General features: G+C 44.0%; 2 protein-coding genes and 1 long non-coding RNA gene across 7 annotated transcripts in view; 1 reads left to right on the plus strand and 2 right to left on the minus strand.

Annotated features, from left to right (window-relative positions):
• Window positions 1–208: 208 nt before the first annotated feature.
• Window positions 209–5,818, minus strand: LOC308579469 (coiled-coil domain-containing protein 27-like; the record flags this gene model as incomplete). Its single annotated transcript, XM_081214001.1, has 6 exons — window positions 209–373; window positions 494–598; window positions 1,983–2,195; window positions 3,187–3,264; window positions 4,369–4,599; window positions 5,687–5,818. 6 exons carry the CDS (start codon window positions 5,816–5,818, stop codon window positions 245–247), a joined length of 888 nt encoding a protein of 295 aa, XP_081070127.1. The 3' UTR covers window positions 209–244.
• Window positions 5,819–6,675: 857 nt separating this feature from the next.
• The window catches only part of LOC308579490, a 76,416-nt gene continuing 61,316 nt past the window's right edge, over window positions 6,676–21,775 (plus strand). The window contains exons 1-2 of the long non-coding RNA XR_014004501.1: window positions 6,676–7,248; window positions 7,829–8,103. This is a non-coding gene — a long non-coding RNA (uncharacterized lncRNA). The remainder of the gene's footprint in view (window positions 7,249–7,828; window positions 8,104–21,775) is intronic.
• Window positions 9,071–21,775, minus strand: part of LOC308579479 (uncharacterized protein) — a 67,032-nt gene continuing 54,327 nt past the window's right edge. For 3 of the 5 annotated variants that reach the window (XM_081214031.1, XM_081214032.1, XM_081214030.1), the window contains exon 6: window positions 9,071–13,654. In XM_081214031.1, coding sequence (XP_081070157.1) covers window positions 12,144–13,654 — 1,511 coding nt within the window. In that variant the 3' untranslated portion in view covers window positions 9,071–12,143. The remainder of the gene's footprint in view (window positions 13,655–21,775) is intronic. The other 2 variants (XM_081214029.1, XM_081214033.1) reach the window with 1 other exon arrangement.

Here is a 21,775-nt window from a genome sequence, read left to right on the forward strand (position 1 = left end):
GTCTCAAAGCGGCTAACATTCTCCTTTCCCTTCCTCCCCCACAACAAACACTCTGTGAGGTGAGTGGGGCTGAGAGACTTCAAAGAAGTGTGTCTGGCCCAAGGTCACCCAGCAGCTGCATGTGGAGGAGCGGAGACACGAACCCGGTTTCCCAGATTACGTGACTACCACTCTTAACCACTACACCACACTGGCACATTCTTAGGAAAGAATGTGAAGAGGAGAGACTTTAGCTTTCAAATCTCTATCTGCTGGAAGTCTTTTTCTTAGAGGTAGTGATTGGAGGGAGCGGTTCGGCGGCGCCCAGAGCTGGGACTTTCACCCCTTTCTGTTTCAGCAACTGGTAAAAGTCTAGACGCTCTGTTATTATTTTCTGGAAGACAGATCCACAGAGGAGCTTTCTGTTAGAAATGGAGGCAGCTATTCCATTCCCCCATCCCGCTTCTGCATTGCAGCCACAGTGACAATCTGACTTCCACATGGTTCCTTTTACCTGTAAGGACTCTAAAACTTCATCGTCTGTGAGTTCGGCCTGGGGAAACTTGATGCCAGGGGTGCTGTAAGTTGCCTGGATGATTCTGCTCCGAAACCTTTCAAACTTTCAGTGAAAAGAAGGGCGGGGGAATGAAGTGGACAGTGCCTTAGTTCAAAAATTAGAGAATGTCATTCCTTAGAATCAAAGCTAGTGCAGTGAGGCAGAGGTCTCTCCCAGGCAACCAGTCTACATTCGTCCTGATACACGTGCACAAAGATCCCGAGTAGGACCATTGCTTATTCTGATTTCTTTGGGAGAAGGTTGAACGACATTGCACCAAGCAGTCCTTATCGCTCACTTTCCAGTGGATATCCCTGTCACTTTCCTTACAGCAAAAGGTCTGGTTTCCCCCCGGAAGTGGGTTTATTGCACAAGAACACCAAATCCACCTGAGTTGCACAATCTGGATTTCCCAGCACGTGACTGAATCGCACCCCTGAAACAGGGACATTCTGGAAGCGGCCAGGATTCTCGGTTACTCATTTGCAAGAGCCATGTTTCATGCCATTTTCAAATTTTTGATTTGTTTCCATCTTTCAAAGAGCACTACAAACTTCAATTCAGATTTTTATCCATTTTAAATAGCATGGCTTACCCCAAGGAGCTCTGGGAAGCAGAAGAGGGGCAAATGGGGTACAGCCCCACAATAAGCAGCTCACCCCCCCCCACCTGCCTGCCTGCCTTCTTGCTTACATCCAGCCCTGTGGATGGCCCTGGCTGTCCAATTCCTTCTCCTTAGCCCTAGCGTTGCCCTTGTGTCGCAGAAAGGAGGATGCAGTCAAAACTAGATCTGGCTCTGCTTGCCACTGGCAGTGGCTGCAGCTGTCACTGGCTCTGGTGCCACGTCCTGCCTCCCCACCAGCTCCAATGGGCACCAACCCCCAGACTCTGGGAGCTGCTGCCGTTTTGCAGACCGACAGAATTCAGTTCTGTTCCTGAGGTACTAGGGAAAATACTTTGGGCCTGTGTGTAGACATAAACGTACATTCGTAACATTACATGCGCATATGCATGTAAGCATGCAAGCATGCATTAAACAGAGAAGGTCTTGGGTTCAATCCCTGGCAGGTTGCACTGGGCACAAAACTCCTGGAGAGCCTCTGCCAGTCAACATAAACCAGGGTTTCCCAAACTTGGGTCTCCAGCTGTTTTTGGACAACAGCTCCCATCATATCTAGCTAGCAGGACCAGTGGTCAGAGATGATGGGGACTGTAGTTCAAAAACAGCTGGAGATCCAAGTTTGGGAAGCCCTGGTGTAGACAATACTCAGCTAGATGGACCAACAGCCTTTGTTTTAACTGAGTTTAGTAGCATATTTTTGCACTGCTGTGGTGAAGGGTTGATAAGAAATGCAAATGGTAATAACGGTAATAACAAGGACATCATAGCAAGAACAGGGGTGGTAGTAGTGGTTGAAGAAGCCCTGCGATCTGTGGAGAAGATTACCCTGGCACTGATGGTCACCAGAGTGACTCTGGTTTGCACCTCTGCCCGCTGCAAGATCTCCAGCTGCCTCTGCAGCTCCTTCTGCCGGCTCCGCTGGTTCCCAACATGGTGCTGATTCAGGAACAGCTCGGCCTGGAGCCGGTTGACGTTGCTCTGCAAGTCATCCATCATCTGGCTCTTGTCAGTTAGTTTAGATTCCAGATCAGCGAGGTCCTGCGTGGCAGGAGAGGAGAAAGATAGAACTGGTAACTAAGAGTAAGGATGGAGGTTTTGATTTGGTCTGCTTTCTAATGGGAAACTACCTAATTTGCAGTTCCCGGACTAATAAACAAACCGAAACGCAGCTATCCTTTGAAAATCCACACTGCGCCAAATTTTTCTCCAGCCAAACACTGTGTGCAACAAGAATTGAAATGTGAGAGGAGAGTGCCAAATGGCTGCTATGGGGGCACGGCATATCAGAAGATGGCTGCTGTCGTGGGACAGCTTGGGCCAATCATTATCTCTCAGTCTAACCTACCTCAAAGGTAGGAAAAAAGTGGAGAGAGGGAGACACGTATACAGCACCTTGGAGGACAAGTGGGATAGAAATGTAGTAATTCATAAAGCAAAAAACAAAACAGAATAATGGCTTGAATGTAAGAGAGGCTGAGGCTGTAGAAACAGGAATGGCGCACGAAAAGCTCAGTCTCTTTTGCAGGTGCCTTAGGAATTACAGGCAAGCACACTGGTGCCCATGGGCACCACATTGGAGACCCACAATTAGAACTTAGGAACCTGCTTTGTGGATTCAGTTTGCATTTAGTGGCAAAGCCACCTGATTTGCACTTTCTGCAACAAGAAATGAACTGAAGCACAGTCCAGCCACTGAAATTCACACTTCCCCAAATTTTCCAGTGCAGTTCCCCAGACAGGTAAGGTGTGGGGGGAAATGCATACGCTAGGGTGCAGCGCACCTGCAGATGCATATATATGGGGAAATATAATTTTTAAATGCCTCAAATTAGAGGAAAATGCATGAAACAATGGACATATTAGGAGAAATTCAAACGGAAATGCTGAGGAAGTTCATGAGGACTCCCCGCCACCCCCGACACACACAAAAAATGCAAACTGATGTGGAAATGTGGAGAAGACCGGAAAAAATGAGAGAAACCAAAACTGAGATATTCGCCCTCCCTACTGGCAGGGAGCAGCAACTCACCTGCCTGAGACTGTAATTCTCTCTCTCGATGGAGCCCATCATTTCTTCGTGCTTCCTCTCCTCTCTCAAGTTGCTAAACTAAAATAAAAAGGCAAGCATGAGAAAGGGCTCCCTTGAGTATGTTCACGGCCCGGCGGAAATCCCAGCTGGAAGGTACAGCCCGTAAGAAGACAGGCAGCAGCTTCCTGAGACTCAGCCAGAGCACAGCTGCCTTGATGACTTCAACTGCAGAATTCGCTCCCACAGGAGGTAGCGATGGCTGCCAACCAATGGTTTAGGGTTAGACCAAGGGTATATTAGGAGAAATCCACACTAAAATACTGGTGAATTCTCATGAGAATTTAGGGGTTGTTGGGGTTTTTTTCCCCCTTCAAAAGTGCAAATTGCTGTAGAAATGTGCAGAACCAAATTTACAACTGGAAAATGAGGAAACTGGCCTCTGCTAGGTTCCTCTACTCAAACATTTCCCCTTCCTCCTCCATTTTCCCTGCCTGGATTAGACCTTTTACTCACCAACGAGGCAGAACTTTAGGGCACAGGTCCTGGGACCCCACAGAGTGAGCAGATGGGCCCCCGTTAAACGCAGCAGCAGGTCGGACCACATTTGGAAGTAAGCAAAGTGATGAGGATGACTTAGGCACATAAAACATTTCTTAAGCCAAGCCAGAAGCTTGCTCCACTTTGTTCAGCATTGTCTACATGGACTGGCAGCACCTCAAGAGGGTGACCTGGAGACACTGGGGATTGAACCTTCTAAAGGAGTAGGGTCCTTAAGACCAGAGTCTAAAACCACCTAACTTCACCACTGCTGATTCTGACCCTGATAAGGAGGGTGCCAGCCAGGTCAGTTTGGACACTAGAGAATGAGGTCTTGCTGTGGCCTGGGGGAAAGGCAGGATAGCAAGGGAAAGGGACTCCCAAGGGCCAGGTAGGCAATCGTGGGGGCCACAACTGAACCACAGGTCAAAGGGTGCCCATCTCTAGCTTGGGGAGGGGGCAGGGTTCTGCCCAGCCCCATAGACATTCTGTACTTCTGCAAATCTTTGTGTGTTCCCCATACCTGCAGAAACTTTTCCTCTTTTGTGTGGACGGTGCTGTTTCGGCTCTATGGACACCAGAGCTTGGGAAACGAATTTGCTACAAGTGTAGACAAATTTCTCCCCGACTGGCCTTTGGGCTCACCTCTTTCTCCAGCTGCTCCAGTTCATTCTGATCCTTCAGCAGCGTCTTGCTAAGGCGAGCCATCTTGGAATCCACCTGTTTATCTGTCTGGGCCAGCTCCCATTTCAACCGCTCCAATTCCTGCCGAAATTCTTCCGGGATGCTCTTCTGCTTCATAAGGACCGGCAGAGAGACACCTCGCCTGCGCAGGTTTGGGTCACTCACTTGCACCGTACGTTTTTCTTCCGGTTCCTTTTAAGGAGAGGGATAAAAGATTCAGAAGGCGATGAAGCTGGAAACTGAGGGCGCAGCCCTCCAGTAACTTGGGGAAATGCTGCTAGAACTTGCAAGCTTATCTCAGAACTGTTGTAGGAAATACTGGGCACAGAGGATGCAAAGCATAGGAAGCATAGGGACTCTGCCTGCCATTGACTCTGGCTGTGCCTGCCACTGGCTTTGGCGCCACCTACTGTTGGCCTCCAGGCCTACCAATCCCTATAGGCACCAGCCACCACTGAGGGCGAATCCACCAAGCATATCTCCAAGCATTTGCCATTAGCACAGAGGCTGTGCATTCACTTGCCCTGCTCTCCCTTTAGTTGGATTGCAAAGTAAGAGCCCCTGGCACATATAGAGGCTTACAGAATTACACACAGACAGCCAATGTAGTGTCGTGTGGTTCGGGATCCTTCTTTTCATAGAACTGCAGAGTTGCAAGGGACCTCGTGAGTCATCTAGTCCAACCCTCCGCAATGCAGGAATCAGAGAATCATAGAATTGTAGGGTTGGAAGGGACCATGGGGATTATCCAGTCCAACACCCTGCAATGAGGTAGCTGCCAGTGGTCCCCCATGGCTCGTATCCACTAGGAGCCTCTCTGTGTTCAGTGCCTTGGATCCCATTTTTGTGGCGCTCCCTTCCGGTTGAGGTCAGGCAGGCCTGTTGAATGTCCAGTGCTTCCTGAATTTTTTCTTTTCCAAAGATTATCTCAGCAGGTTGTTCAAGTGAACACTGATTTCATAGTTTTAACTCACATTTAGTCTTACTGTATAGCGGTTAAGCGACATGCAAATTGTTGAAATGAAAATTTATAAAACAGTGGTTCATGTGCCAAACTAGGACCCGGGAGACCCGGGTTCAGATCCCCACTTGGGTGTGAAGCCTGCTAGTTAACCCTGAGCTAGCCTCAGCCTCTCAGCTGAACCTACCACGCAGGGCTGTTGTGAGAGTAAAATGTGGAGCAGGGGAGAACCACGTATACGCCAATCTCAGCTCCTTAGAGGAAAAGCAGGACAGAAAGGCAGTCAATGAATAAACAGAGAAGAAGGACGGGGCCCACCTTCTGGGCGGGTCTGTCCACTGGGGCGAGCTCACCCCCCTGCTGGGCTTGGTCAGGCTGCTTCTGCATCACTTCCAGCTCCTCCCGGAGGACTGAGATCACGTCATCCTTGCGGACGAGTTCCGCTTCCATCTCTTGCAAAGTTGTATCCAGGGGTCCTCAAACCATGTCCCGTGGGCCGCCCGCTCAGTCAGTCCCCGTGACGTAAACGCCACAGGCGTGATGGCGGCTCTACTAATGAAAGCCCAGGAGTTTTGCCTGGGGCGGGGAAGTGTTGTCTTTTGGCTTGAAGAGAGGAGTTGAGGTTCCTTATGTATACTTTAAAGGTGGGAGAAGGAAGTATAGTCCTATTTCTGTGAGTGGCACAGCGATCTTTCCACTCCTGTGGTTTACATGCTCTGAAAGTTGGGATCTGTTTTGATATTTAAATTTTAAAAGGGTGGAGTGGAACCGCATATTGACCATCTTTTTAGCCTGGGGAAGGGGTCAGCATCCTTTTTCAGCCGTGGGCCGGTCCACCGTCCCTCAGACCAAGGAACGTCTCCACCCCCGTCATCCAGCCTGGACACTGAGGTCCAGCTCCGAGAGCCTTCTGGAGGTTCCCTCATTGCGAGAAGCGAGGTTACAGGGAACCAGACAGAGGGCCTTCTCGGTAGTGGCGCCCACCCTGTGGAACACCCTCCCTTCAGATGTGAAGGAAATAAGCAGCTATCTTTTCTTTAAAAGACATCTGAAGGCAGCCCTGTTCAAGTTTTTAATATTTAACGCTGTCCTGCTTTTAACACTTGACTGGGAGCGGCCCAGAGTGGCTGGGGAAACTCAGCCAGATGTGCAGGGTATAATAAATTATTATTATTATTATTATTATTATTATTATTATTATTATTATTATTATTATTATTATCATCATCATCATCATCATCATCATTATTTAGGGGGCCAGACTATAGGGGGGGGGGCGAATGAATTCCTATGCCCCACAAATAACCCAGAGAGGCATTTTAAATAAAAGGACACATTCTACTCATGTAAATACACGCTGATTCCCGAATTGTCCACAGGCCGGATTGAGAAGACGATTGGGCCGCATCTGGCCCCCAGGCCTTAGTTTGCCTACCCCTGGCCTGGGGAGCCACATTCTGGTTGAAGGAGACCAGGTTTGGCCCCCGAGGCCTGGGGTGTCCCTCCTCCCCTGCAGTAGGACTTGGAATCCAGGAGAAAACTCTTGGAATAGCCTTGCCAGGTGCTCAGGGAGGGACTCACCTGTCCCCATGTCCTTCTCTTTGCAGATGTGCTGCGGTTGCACATCCCTCCCCCAGAGGTGAGTATTGGAGAGAACCAGAGCAGGGACTCAGACCTGCCCTCCTTGCCCCCCACTCTGCACTCTCGGAGGTGGAGAAGCCTTCCCTTCGTGAGGAACTGACAGACTGACTTTTGCCATTCAGCTGCTGGAGGAAGATCAGCTGTACCTGCCGGAGGTGATTCACAACTGCCAGGCAGCTCAGCTCAGGGGGCTCCGAACTCTGAAGTGCTCCAATCAGGAGATGGCCAAAGCCATCCTGGTGAGTGATGGGAGGTGTGGGGGACCCCCATGGGGAAGTGGGGAGGGAGAGGCTTTGGGGAGGGGGTTGTCCGTCTGCCAGAGAGGAGGACCCTACTGGCCTAGGTTCAAGTATCCTGTTTGAAAGGGGAATCATCTGAGGGACTTCCTGTAAACATCTGGGTCAGGAATGCTGTTCCTGGAATTGACAAGCACACAAAACATAACAGTCTGTGCATTCACATAAACAATACTCTTCTATACATTCTTATCACAATATCAAAGGTTTATCTTGCACATAAACAACACATAAATTGCAATAATATAGACGGAAGTCCCCAATAAATCAGTTCATTCATAAAGACCAAATGTCTGCTAGTTTCTGTTCCACATACGTTCATAAAGTCCAAATTGGAGCCTATTACGGTTCCATAGTCTTGACAAGGATTTCCGGAATAATGCCTTGTTTCGCTCTCATGGGCTTCATCCGTTGTACATATTCTAAGTAATATAAATGAATACAATGTTGCAATTCAACATTTTTTAACAAATTAACAAACCTGTGAATGGATAAAGTTTGTTTTACATTTGTTTTTTTATAGGGGTCACTTAAAGAAGAAAACCTTACAGCTGCTCATTGCTGTCACCTGTAGCTAAAATCAATGCTGCGCCTGTCTATATACATTGTAAGACTTGTTGTTCATGGAAGAAACCACTGTGTTAAAAGTTCTATTATCTTGATACTTCATGTATGGTATGTGCTTTTATAGCACAATTGTTTATGTAATTTTAATTTGTTAAATGATCTAGCGGTTGATCCACAACTCTGGTCACTGCTCCCTGAGAAAAGCTCAAGAACTCTGGGCAAAGACAATGGGTAGATCACTGGCAGGATTTTTATTACTGGGAGTAGATCTGTCTCTTGGAAGTTCTGGCATTGTGACCATTTCAAGGTAGAAGCACAACTTTAATTGCCACTCATCTTTTGTTGATATTAACTCATTTTCCAGTATTTTGCTATTAACATCCTAGCCGCTGTTGTTGTGTAAAGAAACACTCTTTTATTTTCATTTGGTATGCTTATTGTTAGAATATCAAATAGTAAAGCTTTGGTTTTCTTTAAAATAAATAGCATTTATTTTATTTTATTTTACTTTATTTTATTTTCCCTTTGGGGACATGTCCACCACTTGTGGAATTAGGTTCCCTCATTTTGTCTGCGTCTCCAACACTTATTGCTGATATTTATTTATTTTGACTGATTTGGATGGGGTCAGGTACCATCTAAAAATCAGATAGCATGTGGTGAATTTTAAGTCTTTTCCCATAATTTCCTTCATTTTTCATCTTCATTGGATAGCCACAATCGTGTGCCCATTTCACCATCACCGCCTTCACCTCCTAGTCCTTAAGGTTCCAGTCCAGTAACAATCTGTGTGGTTTTGATAATATCTTTGTATTATTTAATCATATTTTTTTAAAAAAATCTGCTGTTGTTCTGTCAAGTCCATTTATTTTTTATCTGGAAAAAATTGTTTAGCTGGTTATCTTTTTTTTTGTTTTCCTTTTATTTTTTATATTTTTAGCATATAATAACAGTCGTAATTATATGGAAATATGAAAATAATATTGAAATGAATAAAATGCTTAACTCGCCAATATTTTTATTGTTTTCTGCTTCCCAAGAAAACTCAAGGAGATTCTCCCCTTTTTGGCTTTTACCTCTTACCTTTATAACTGTGTCTTTAAGTCCCCAAAGTCCTGCCCCACCCTCCCTCTTACAGGATATCCCTTCTACAGATGTCAACCCAGACCCAACGATGGAAAACCCTCAGCCCAATTCCTCGTGACCACAAGACTATTTATTACCTGCAGCAGCAACAACAAAAGATACCAGAGTGGCCACAGCTATCTCTTTCCAAAGGATATAGACTGACAGGGAGGGGGCTGACAAAGGGAGGAAAGTTGAATTGCAAGCACATTCTCTCACCTTTGAAACCTCAAGACTCTGTGCCCCAGGATTGAAAAGATATGTAAAAGATCATGATTGCCTCAAGATATGCAACTGATTATTTAATTAGTATGTTGTGTGTTATTATGTAGGAATGCTGTGTCTGACAGTATGTTATTTCCACAAAGGGGGGACCCAATTTTTGTGTATAATAGGCTACATCCACATCAAAGTGATGCACCTGATGACCTCTGTGCAGCAATGGCTAAGAGCATGCACAGACTTTCACTTCTGGAAGTAGGAGCATACACCTCAGTGTAAAGCAGCTGTTCCACTGTGTAAACCCTCTGGCTACCAGCCTAGCCTTGTACTGCGGTTCTCCAGTTGCTGTGGGTTTAAGACGGTAAACCCGGCGGCTGCTCACGGCCTGCTTGCCTGCTAGCAGCGTCGTGATGGAGAACACACCTAGAGACTCCATTGAGTTCATTTCCTTCTGCATTGCCTCTTGCCACTTCCTGGCTTCCTCTTCAGGCAACTTCTGAACTTCCTCAAAACTCTCTGGTTCACACTGAGCCACACCAGTCCACACGCTAGTGACCTCAAACCTTTCAGGTGGTATTCCTTTAGTAGTGTGAGCTGAACACCTCAGCACAACCTCAGGTACCCCCTCTGACCCACTAGGGCTAACTAGTGTGTCCTTGCTCTCAGATAACTCCCCCTCTGACTTACTGCGCCTTCTGGATTTCTCAACTGGACTTGTGGGTGAGGAGGAGGAGCACTCTTTGGCTCTAGCTTAACAGCTTTAGGAGATGCCCTTTCCTGTTCCTGCTCTGGGTTGGGACTCTGAGCCTCAGCAGCATGATCAGTTTCTACCTTTCCTTCATCAGCAGTCAAGCAGACTCTCTGAAAGAATGTCTGGATTCCCAAGTATGCATTGCCACCCACTCTGCTCACAGAACTCAGCACTCCTGCTGACTAGAATCCTAGACTGATTGCCTTCTGGATAGGCAAATCTCCACCACTTGGTCCCTGGCTCATACCCACAAAGGATCATTCTCTGGGACCTAGGGCCACCCTTTCTGTGTTTGGCACAAGGACCCAAGCCTCACATCCAAACACAAAGAAGAAATGCACCTTGGGCTTCTTGCTGTGCAGCAGAAAATAGGGCGTGTCCCCTACTACAGAACTGTAAGAACGGTTCAGAGTGAACGATGTAGATTTCCACGCTTCCACCCAAAACCGCTGGAGCAACCCTGTGTCAAAGAGCATGGCTTCGGTTGCCTCCTGCAGCATTCTCTACCTGCATTCTGCAACTCCATTCTCCTGAGGAGAATTTGCAACAGTCAACCTGTGGTGTATGCCTTTCTGGCAGAAGAAGTTCTGCAACGCAGACCTGGGGAACTCTTCACCGCGATCTGATAGAAAGCTCTTGACCCGCAGTAAGAACAGTAGTTCTCACTGCCGTTATCCAGTCTTTCACCAAAGCAGCGGCCTCTCACTTGTGCTTCAGAGAGAAAATCCACCCATTTCTGGAATAATCATCCACCAGAGATAGCACAAATTTGGCCCCGCCCAGACTGGCAACTGGCATAGGGCCCCAAAGGTCTGCATGGACTAGCTCAAAAGGTTTTGTGGTTACCCTGTCAGACCTAGGATAAGAGCACATTTGAACCTTGGCTTTCTTGAAGGCACCCTTCATTCCAGGTATTTGTCACATGCCTTCATCTTGCACCCCTCAGTGCACCCTGGGACCTTCTTCACGTACCCCCAGTTGACATGTGACATTCTCCGGTGCCAAACGCCATGATGGCACCCATCATGAATGGGAAGATTACCACACTGTGCTTGTGCATCCTCAGGGGGACCTTTACCTGCAATAGGCGTTTCTAGCACAAACAGCCTGTCTTTGCACTCAACACTGACCAGTTGTCGTCCACCTCTGGAAATGGAATAAACATTATTTTCAAAACACACTTTGAACCCATCATGGACAAGAGAGGAAACAGAAAGCAAACAGCAATGCATCTCTGGAATGACATAGGCCTCAATCTCTGCCTGTAAGAAAAAACAATAAACAGACCCAGACATAGTTAGTTAATACTTGGAACCATCTGCAAGAGTTACACTTCCAGTTTTCACAGCCTTGCAGTTCCACAAAAAACCACTAGATGGCAATGGCATGAGGTGGTGACGCCCCACTGTCAATCACCCAGCTCAGCCTGTGGCCCTGGTCAGTTTTTCACTGTTGCAGCAGCCAAATGATGCTGTGACGACATGTCTCTGCCAGTTCCCTTGGGACCTTTGCGAGGCTTCCCACGCTTGGCAGCTCCTGTTATCTGGTTGCCACAGAAAACGGCCTTGGAGACATCCTGTGGCTCCACTGGACAATTCCGAACCAGGTGGAATACAGAGCCGCACCGGAAACGTCGGGAAGAAAAAGCTTTCAGTTTCTTCACTTCTCCCTTCTCCCTTCACCCCCACTCTCGGGTGCAGCACAGCCTGGACCTGCTCACCCTCCAGCTTTCTGCCTGTAATGCCTATAATGGCAGCAACTTTTTAAAAAAGTAATATTTTGAGCCTGTAGTTCAATTTCCCAGCAGCTCCCCTTGCCCCAGAGAACACTTCTAGCATTCCATCTCCTCTACCTGTGGCATTGTTCAGCAGTGGGGAAAGTGACCTCTTCACACCGGATGTCCATTTGGTATGGCCCTTTCCAGGTTTTTGCCTGCTCATCGTATTTGTCTTTCATTTGTTCTCCTATGTGCGTTGCCAGTAGAAGCCACAATTCTGTGGGTACTCTAGGTGGTGCAGAAAGTTGGCAGCTATTCCCTACACCCACAGGTCTCAGGATGGTTACAACATAAAAAAACAAATTAAAAACACAAAACACCACATTTTAAAAGGGCATTAAATGTCAATCAGCCAAAGGGAAGGCCTGGTTAAAAAGGTGTGGATTTTCCTGGCTCCTAAATCTGTATAATGGTTTTTCCAACCTTTGTATGGATTCTTTGATGGGAAGTGAGATTCTGACTTTGACTGAAGCTCTTTCCACATTCCACACACTGATATGGTTTCTCCCCTGTATGAATTCTTTGATGTGAAGTGAGATTGGAGCTACAAGTGAAGCTCTTTCCACATTCCACACACTGATAGGGTTTCTCCCCTGTATGAATTCTTTGATGGGAAGTGAGAGAGGATCTTTCAGGGAAGCTCTTTCCACATTCCACACACTGATAGGGTTTCTCCCCTGTATGAATTCTTTGATGGGAAGTGAGATTGGAGCTCTGAGTGAAGCTCTTTCCACATTCCACACACTGATAGGGTTTCTCACCTGTATGAATTCTTTGATGGGAAGTGAGCTTGTGGCTGTGACTGAAGCTCTTTCCGCATTCCACACACTGATAGGGTTTCTCCCCTGTATGAATTCTTTGATGGGAAGTGAGAGAGGATCTTTCAGGGAAGCTCTTTCCACATTCCACACACTGATAGGGTTTCTCCCCTGTATGAATTCTTTGATGGGAAGTGAGAGAGGATCTTTCAGGGAAGCTCTTTCCACATTCCACACACTGATAGGGTTTCTCCCCTGGATGAATTCTTTGATGGTAAGTGAGACTGGAGATCTGACTGAAGCTTGTCCCACATTCCACACACTGATAGGGTTTCTCCCCTGTATGAATTCTTTGATGGGAAGTGAGATTGGAGCTACAAGTGAAGCTCTTTCCACATTCTACGCACGGATAGGGTTTCTCCCCTGTATGAATTCTTTGATGGGAAGTGACATTGGAGCTATTACTGAAGCTCTTTCCACATTCCACACACTGATAGGGTTTCTCCCCTGTATGAATTCTTTGATGTGAAGTGAGATGGGAGCTCTTCCTGAAGCTCTTTCCACATTCGACACACTGATAGGGTTTTTCCCCTGTATGAATTCTGTGGTGGGAAGTGAGATCGGAGCTCTTCCTGAAGCTCTTTCCACATTCCACACACTGATAGGGTTTCTCCCCTGTATGAATTCTTCGATGATAAGTGAGAGAGGTGCTATCAGTGAAGCTCTTTCCACATTCCACACACTGATAGGGTTTCTCCCCTGTATGAATTCTTTGATGGGAAGTGAGATGGGAGTTCTGACTGAAGCTCTTTGCACATTCCACACACGGATAGGGTTTTTCCCCTCTATGAATTCTTTGATGGGAAGTGAGATTGGAGCTGTGACTGAAGCTCTTTCCACATTCCACACAATGATAGGGTTTCTCTCCTACATGAATTCTCTGGTGCTTAGTGAGATCGGAGCTCTGACTGAAGCTTTTTCCACATTCCATGCACTGATAGAGTTTCTTTCCAATGAGATTTTGTTGATGGGAAGTGGAATGGGAGCTCTGATTGCAGCTTTCTCCACACTCTAAATTTTTACGTGGCTTCTCCTTCCTCGGGATTTTATCGTGGTCACCTTTGTTCTCAATTTTCGATTCATTACAATCTGCAATGGAGACAAAAAGGGATTAGAGCCTCAGGAACAAATGGAGAAGAACTGAAAGAAGTTGGGCTTGTGTTCATTACCTGTGTTGTTTGTCATTAACCATCATATTTATTATTATGTTCTGAGCTGTTGAATGTTGGTTTGTTTAATATACAGTAGTGGTCAAAATTGGGGAAGACTTTTGTAAAAAAGTGTATTTCAGAGTTTTGATGGCTTATAACACCATTTCGTTTGGAGTAATATCATAAAATATCAATGGAAAGATAATTTAATGAAGACTGCAATTCAACAAAGGTTGTTCAATTAGCCATATTCTATCAAACGTTATAGCCAAATAACCAGAAAAAGCAAAACTTGCTTAGGTTGACTTTTGTCAGTGTGTTATGTGATTGCTGTCAGGTTGGTTGGGGTTTTTTTTTTGTTCTTTCATTTAGTGAGGTTGTAAAGCATAATAAAATTATAGAAATGGCACAAAGAGTTGACTGGTCACCCAGAAGTGATGTAAAATTGTAGTATTAAGTGAACAGGGCTACAGTTATGAAGAAATTAGATGGAAGATTGGGGAAAACTTAACCAAAGCTGGCATTTCGATATTATTGAAGAGGTATAAGGAGTCTCAGCAACTATAAAATCAGACTGGTAAAGGCAGGAAAAGGTGCACAAAGGCAAGTGACGATCGAAGAATAGAGAGACTGTCCCTACATGACAGAAGAAAATCATTTTGGTGTATACAAGATGACATGGCGAGATGTAATGTGAAGTTGAGTGCAAGGACTGCTCGAAATGTTAGAATTCTAAGGAAAAAGCCATTGTTATCTCTCAAGCATGAGTTTGACCAAACTGCGGGAGGCAGTGGAAGACAGTAGGACCTGGCGTGCTCTGGTCCATGGGGTCACAAAGAGTCGTACACGACTAAACGACTAAAGAAAATCTCTCAAGCAAAGGTTGAAAAGATTAAACCCATGTTAACTGGACAGCGGAACAATGGGACAATGTTTTTGGAGGGATGTGACCCAAATCTCCTTGCTTGGTAGTGATGGCATGAAATACACAAGGGGAAGAATCAGAGAAGATTTACATCCTACTTGCTTTACACCGACCGTGAAACACCCAGATAGGTGTGATGATCTGGGGTTGTATGGCAGCAAAAGGTGTGGGCAGAATTTTCGTTATTAATGGGAATGGAAATGCCCCCAAATAAAAAATGAAATACTTTAGCCCAAACTGAAGCCTTCCGCAGGTGATCTTTACTCAGATACTGAAGCATTTATATATATTTATTTATATATTTACTTTCTTTTTTTAAAATAATAATTTTTATTAAGTTTCATATTACCGAATTAAACCAATTAGTCCAAATTATAACAATACATATCATGTAATCCAATTATTTTCCAAATTATACATTTTTGTGAGGGGTACCCATGCTTCTTGATCGGCAGGAGTCCAATCCTCGAATATTTTCTGCTGCTTTCATATTAAGAATGATATTTCCAGTCCCTTCTTCTCAATCCTTGTCGTTACTCATTTTCCTTTTCATTCACCTCCGAATTGCTCCGCAAGTGGGTTGAAAGAAACAGTCTTGTTTGTATTTCTGTGTGGGCTTTGTACTGCTCTTTCGTAAATCCCAATAATCCAGGCATTTCCGCTCGAGCAAGCAATCGCCATCTTCTTGTTCTGATGAAATACAGTCCAAAAGCTCACTCTTTAACTTTTCCGACCTGTTGCATCGTAAATTAGTCTTTTTCCAGGAGGGCTGCCCCTTCCAGTTCACAATCTCATCGAAAGTAATAAATCTTCGGCTTGCCCTCCCCAAGACCAAACCTCCTGCAACACAGGTCTCATATCAAATCTCCATTCTAACTGCGTCACAAAGAGAGCCCTTCTTTCGAAATCCTTTACAGAGTAAAACCTTTAAATTCATATTATTCCCACACAGTTCCTTTTTAGTCCCATTTGCCAATTAGTTGCTGTGATGGATATTTTAATAGGGAGGGTTATTAGTTAATCACATAGAGCAAAAAAAGATAAAAAGTCATTTCACCCCCCCTTTAGTTCCGTTGCACTCCAATCCACATACCAGCATGTCTGTAGTTCTTTGATGTAATCTTCCGTCTCAGTCTTCTTCATTTCAGTGGTAAACTTGTTAGCAAATAAAAACCTCCTGCCTCTCTTGAAGCCTGTGCGCTTTCTTTCACCAATTTTTTTCCTTTTAAGTAACGCAACTAGTTTCTCCTTCTTCCGAACTCGGGGGTGATTTATGGCAACAGCGGGTGAAAACTGCATCTCTCGCCCCTGGAGAGATGAGGGAGACTGATTTACTCCCCATAATCAGCCTCTAATTACCTCGTGCGAGCTGGATAGATGTTAATATCCGCCATCTTCCAAGGCACCCCTAGCGGCCCCCTCCTACTTATATATTTATTTTCTATTTCAACAGGACTTAGCTCCATGTCCTTTTGCTGCTGTGTGAAAAAGGTGCTTTCACCTAATGAAGGGAAGTCAGAATTATTTAAGAAGTTGCATGAGACATTATTGGACTATTTGGATTACAACCTAATTATGATGGGAGACATGAATGGAGTGGTATCTACAAATATGGACAAAGCACAAAGACAGGTAATCTCCAGAGATGGGAGATTACCAAAGACTTTCTTTGAAATGACTGAAAATATGGACTTGATTGACATCTGGAGAACAAGGAACCCTCTCGAGAGAGAGGGAACCTTCTTCTCTGAAGCAATGATGACCTGGACCAGAATTGACCAAATTTGGGTTACTAGTGGGATGGCTCCAAAGATTAAGAAAGTGGAAATCTGCCCAAAGACTTGCTCCAACCATAACGCCATGAAGATGGAAACGAAATTTACAACAACTGGTTCATTTAGATGGAGGATGAATGACACCCTGTTTCAAGATGAGGAGATTTACAAAAAGGCCCAAAAAACCCTAAAGGACTATTTTGAAATAAACTTAAAAACAGATGTGGAAAAAAGAGTGGTCTGGGACGCAAGTAAAGCTGTGATGCGAGGATTTTTAATTCAACAAAATTCAATAAAAAAGAGAAAACAAAATGAAAAGAAGGAAAAGATTTTGGAAAAGATAAAAGAAGGAGAGAAGAAATTGAGATCTAAACCAAAGTCCCAGGAGATTTTGAGAGAGATCAAGTTATACCAGACACAATATATGGAATTGATGAATCAAGAGATTGAATGGAAGATTAAGCAAATGAGACAAAAGACATTTGAATCTGCAGACAAATGTGGTAAACTTCTGGCTTGGCAATTGAAGAAAAGACAGAAACTAAATACAGTTACAAGCCTAGAAGTTGATGGAAAGAACATACATAAACCCAATGAGATCAGAAATTGCTTTTTGAGTTATTTTAAAAAATTATATTCACAAGGACCGCAGAAGGAGGAAGATATAGATGAGTTTCTTAAACAATATGGATTACAAAAAATCTCTCATCAAAGCAAGGTGGATCTAAACCAGAAAATAACAGAACAAGAGATAGAGGGTGCCATCCAAAATATGCAACTGGGCAAATCTCCAGGACCAGATGGGCTGACTTCCAGATATTATAAAGCTTTGAAGGAGTGGTTGGTACAACCGTTAAAGGAAGTCTGCAACGAGATCTTAGAGGGGAAAAGGGCACCAGAATCGTGGAAAGAAGCGTATATTACACTCATACCAAAAACAGAGACTGAAAAGACTCAACTTAAGAACTACCGCCCAATATCATTACTTAATGTGGATTACAAAATTTTTGCAGACATTTTGGCAAAAAGATTGAAAAGAGTGCTGATGGAGAAGATTCATAAGGACCAAGCGGGCTTTCTCCCAAAAAGGCACTTATCAGATAATGTGAGGAACATAATAGACATTTTGGAATTATTAGAGGTGAATATAAATACTAAAGCAGTTCTGATATTTGTGGATGCGGAGAAAGCCTTTGACAATATTTCTTGGAGTTTTATGAAAAAGAATCTTCATGGGATGGGGGTAGGCCAAGGATTTGAGAATGGTATGGGTGCCATATACTCTGAACAAAAGGCTAAGTTGATTGTAAATAATGTGATAACTGAAGAATTTAAAATAGAAAAAGGGACACGACAGGGGTGCCCAATCTCCCCACTACTTTTTATTTCTGTTCTGGAGGTGTTGCTAAACATGATTAGAGAGGACCAGCAGGTTAAAGGGGTACAGGTCGGAGCTAAACACTATAAGTTAAGGGCCTTCGCAGATGACTTAGTACTTACCTTACAAGAGCCAGACACTAGTACAAAAAGGGTTTTAGAGTTAATTCAGGAATTTGGTCAAGTGGCCGGATTCAAACTGAACAAGCAAAAGACTAAGGTTTTGGAAAAAAAATTAACAGTCATGGAAAGGGAGAAGTTCCAGAATGAAACAGGTTTGACGGTGGTTAAGAAGGTGAAGTACCTAGGGGTTTATATGACATCTAAGAATTTGAATCTGTTTAAAGATAACTATGAGAAATATTGGTCAGAAGTTTAAAAAGATCTAGAAATATGGTCAAATTTGAGACTTTCAATGTTAGGCCGAATTGCAGCTATTAAGATGAATGTACTGCCTAGAATGTTATTTTTGTTTCAAACATTACAAATTCTTGACAAGATGGACTGTTTCAAGAGGTGGCAGAAGGATATTTCGAAATCTGTCTGGCAGGGCAAAAAACCCAGAATAAAATTTAAAATATTAACTGATGCAAAGGAAAGAGGGGGATTTGCCCTGCCGGACTTAAGACTGTACTATGAATCAGCAGCGTTTTGCTGGATGAAAGAGTGGATGCTCCTCGAGAATACAGATATCTTGGACTTAGAAGGTTTTAACAATGTATTTGGTTGGCATGCATACTTATGGTATGATAAGGTTAAAGTGCATAGGGCCTTTAAAAATCACATTGTCAGAAAAGCATTATACAATGTTTGGATTAGATATAAAGACTTGATGGAAAATAAGACCCCTAGATGGTTATCGCCTATGGAAGCTAAAGCTTTGAAGAAACTTAATATGGAAGCCGAATGGCCAAAGTATTGGGAAATTTTGGAACAAGAGGGAGATAAATTGAAGCTACAGAGCTTTGAGAAATTGAAAACCAAAGTACGAGATTGGCTCCATTATTATCAAATAATGGAGGTTTATAAACAAGACAGGAAAGTTGGCTTCCAGGTGGAGAAATCAAAATTAGAAACTGAACTGTTAGAACCCAATACTAAGAATTTGTCAAGAATGTATAACTTGTTGCTGAAATGGAATACACAAGATGAAACAGTTAAATCAGCTATGATTAAGTGGGCACAGGACATTGGTCATAATATTATGTTTGCGGACTGGGAATGGTTATGGACCACCGGTATAAAATTTACGGCATGTAATGCCTTAAAGGAAAATATTATGAAAATGATCTACAGGTGGTACATGACCCCAGTCAAGCTAGCAAAAATTTATCATTTGCCCGACAGTAAGTGTTGGAAGTGTAAAGAAATTGAAGGTACTTTCTATCACCTTTGGTGGACGTGCCCGAAGATTAAGGTTTTCTGGGAGATGATATATAATGAAATGAAAAAGGTACTTAAATGTACCTTCCCCAAGAAACCAGAGGCCTTTCTCTTGGGCATTGTCGGCCAATTGGTGCCAAAGAAAGACACAACTTTTTTTATGTATGCTATGACAGCAGCAAGAATACTCATCGCAAAGTATTGGAAGACACAAGATCTACCCACCCTGGAAGAATGGCAGATGAAGGTGATGGACTATATGACATTGGCCGAAATGACTGGCAGAATCCGTGATCAGGGGAAAGAGACGGCGGAAGATTGGAAGAAATTTAAAATATATCTTAAGGAATATTATAAAATTGATGAATGCTAAAATGTTGAGGTTTTTAGAAAGAAAAGGAGATTACAGCGACAAAAGGTTAAGTTAAAGAAAAGATTAGGGAACACATTTGATAAAATTAAGTTTAAGATTTGCTGAAATAATTTTTGAAATTGAGATGTAGAAAGGGGAGGTTTGGGGGAGTCCGAGAAGTGAGGTTTATGAAAAGAAGGATATGAAATTATACATGTTTTGTTTGTCTTTTTATTTGTTTGTATTGTTCATAAAAATTCTGTAAAATTAATAAAAAATTATTAAAAAAAAAAGAAAAAAAGAAAAAAAAAGAAAAAGGTGCTTTCAAGATAATCCTATTCCACTGCCGTAAGGGCCTGGGAATAGCCCAGACATTAACCCAATCAGAAATCTATGGAGCCGACTAAAGAAAATTCTTTGTTAGAAGCAATCCAGCAATAAAGCCCAATTAACAGAGGCAATAATTCAGTCTTGGTTTCACATTCTTACAACTGCAGAACTAAAAACTTGATTCACTTCATGGGAAGATGTTGTAAGGCCGTAATTAAAGCTAAAGGTTACCAATGGTTACCAAAAGTTTCACGTTTTTTTCTTTGTGACTACTGTTCCAATAAATACTCCTTCATAAAAGTCATTACATTACATTGTTCATTAAATTATCTTTCCATTGATATATAATTTTATGGTATTACTCCACACAAAAGTGGTGTTATGAGACGTCAAACCTCAGAAATACACTTTTCACAAAAGGTTTCCACAATTTTGGCCACCAGTACAAGTTGCTCATTTTAAGTTAATGTTCTTTTTATATGGCATCAGAATATTATTATTCATGTTTCATGTTTATATATGTGTTGGAAGCTGCCCAGAGTGGCTGGGGCAACCCAGTCAGATGGGCAGGGTAGAAATAAAAATGTCAGCTTTGTTCCGGAGCTGACAGAGGCTGGAATGTATGAAAGCAAGCAAAGAGAAATAAGGAAACTGGAATGTGAGCCGGAATGTGAGAGGGAGGAGGGGCAGCCGAGTGGCAGAGCTTCAGAGAACAGAGAGCAGGCAGCAGATAGCAAAGATCCACAAAATACCAATCTTAGCTCAGAGACAGAAGGGGAAAGGCCAGGAATAGCTAGCCCAAAAACTCGAAGGCGCGAAAAGGTCAGTGAGAGGAGGGGGAAAGAGCAGAAGCGAAAGGGTTTTTCCCCCTCTTGGAAGAAGAGGAAGGGGCGGAGTTTAGACTTGGCAACTGCAAACTTGAAGTCAGACATGGAGTGAAAGAGCTCCGGAGTGATTTATGTGTTTGAGCAATAAACCCGAGATAATTACTGGCAGTGTCTCGCTTCTGTGGGAGAGCCAAGCCATTACAAAAAATTATTATTACTACTACAGTGCTACCTGTTCTGGAAAAAATTTAGTTTGTAAACCGAGGTACCACTGTATCATCCTCATCCTCATCACTGCTACTACTACCTGAGATTCAATAAGCCTAGCTCTTCTCTGGGATGGATTTTGTTTGGCCCAGTCATGGCATCCCCTCCATCTCCAATGTCAGTCCTTGTTATGGCTTGGTCCTGAGACAACTCTGGCTGTTAATAATTTCAGATTTATTGCTGAAACAACAAACTTGGACGGAGCTCCTCTACTCATCGTCCTCCCCACAAGATGGAGTTGCCCGGACTGAGCTCCTCCCCCTTCCCCAGCACGGAAGACCCCACCTTCTCTTCCAGTATCTTTTGCCTGTCTCGACCGGTTTTCAGACCTCTGAGACCTTCCTGCATTCCAGCGTCTGACTCACTCCTGTAGCTCTCACACAGCTGTCTGTCACTCTGTCTCTCTTTTTCTTCTCCCCTTTGTTCAGAGCTCAGATGACAGTTGCTCTCCCCCTCCTCTCTGCCTTCCGCTGCTAACTCTCCTCTCCCTAGGCCTGCTTCTTCTCTGGCTGGCAGCACCTGAGCTTCGCTGCCAGTCGTCTCTTTGGTCAACCCAAGACTGACAGGAGCGAAAACAAAAACCTGAAGCTACTTAGCTTTTCTAACAATTCTGAAGCTGACAGTGAAGATGGCCTGGGAAGTTGAGACCAGCCCAATTGTGGTAGTAAAAGGAATAATTTGAGGAAGATTGTTCAAAGAAAAAACTGAAATTTACTCTTTCTTGTGGGGGTGTTAGGTTCCCAGGTGTTATAGGGGGTTCTGTTGAGCTCTGTGAAAATGTATGAGGTTGGTCCATAGAGGTATTTTTTGAATTTCCAGGCAG

Source organism: Podarcis bocagei (assembly GCF_964188305.1).
Source record: "Podarcis bocagei genome assembly, contig: HAP1_SCAFFOLD_44, whole genome shotgun sequence".
NCBI lineage: Eukaryota > Metazoa > Chordata > Lepidosauria > Squamata > Lacertidae > Podarcis > Podarcis bocagei.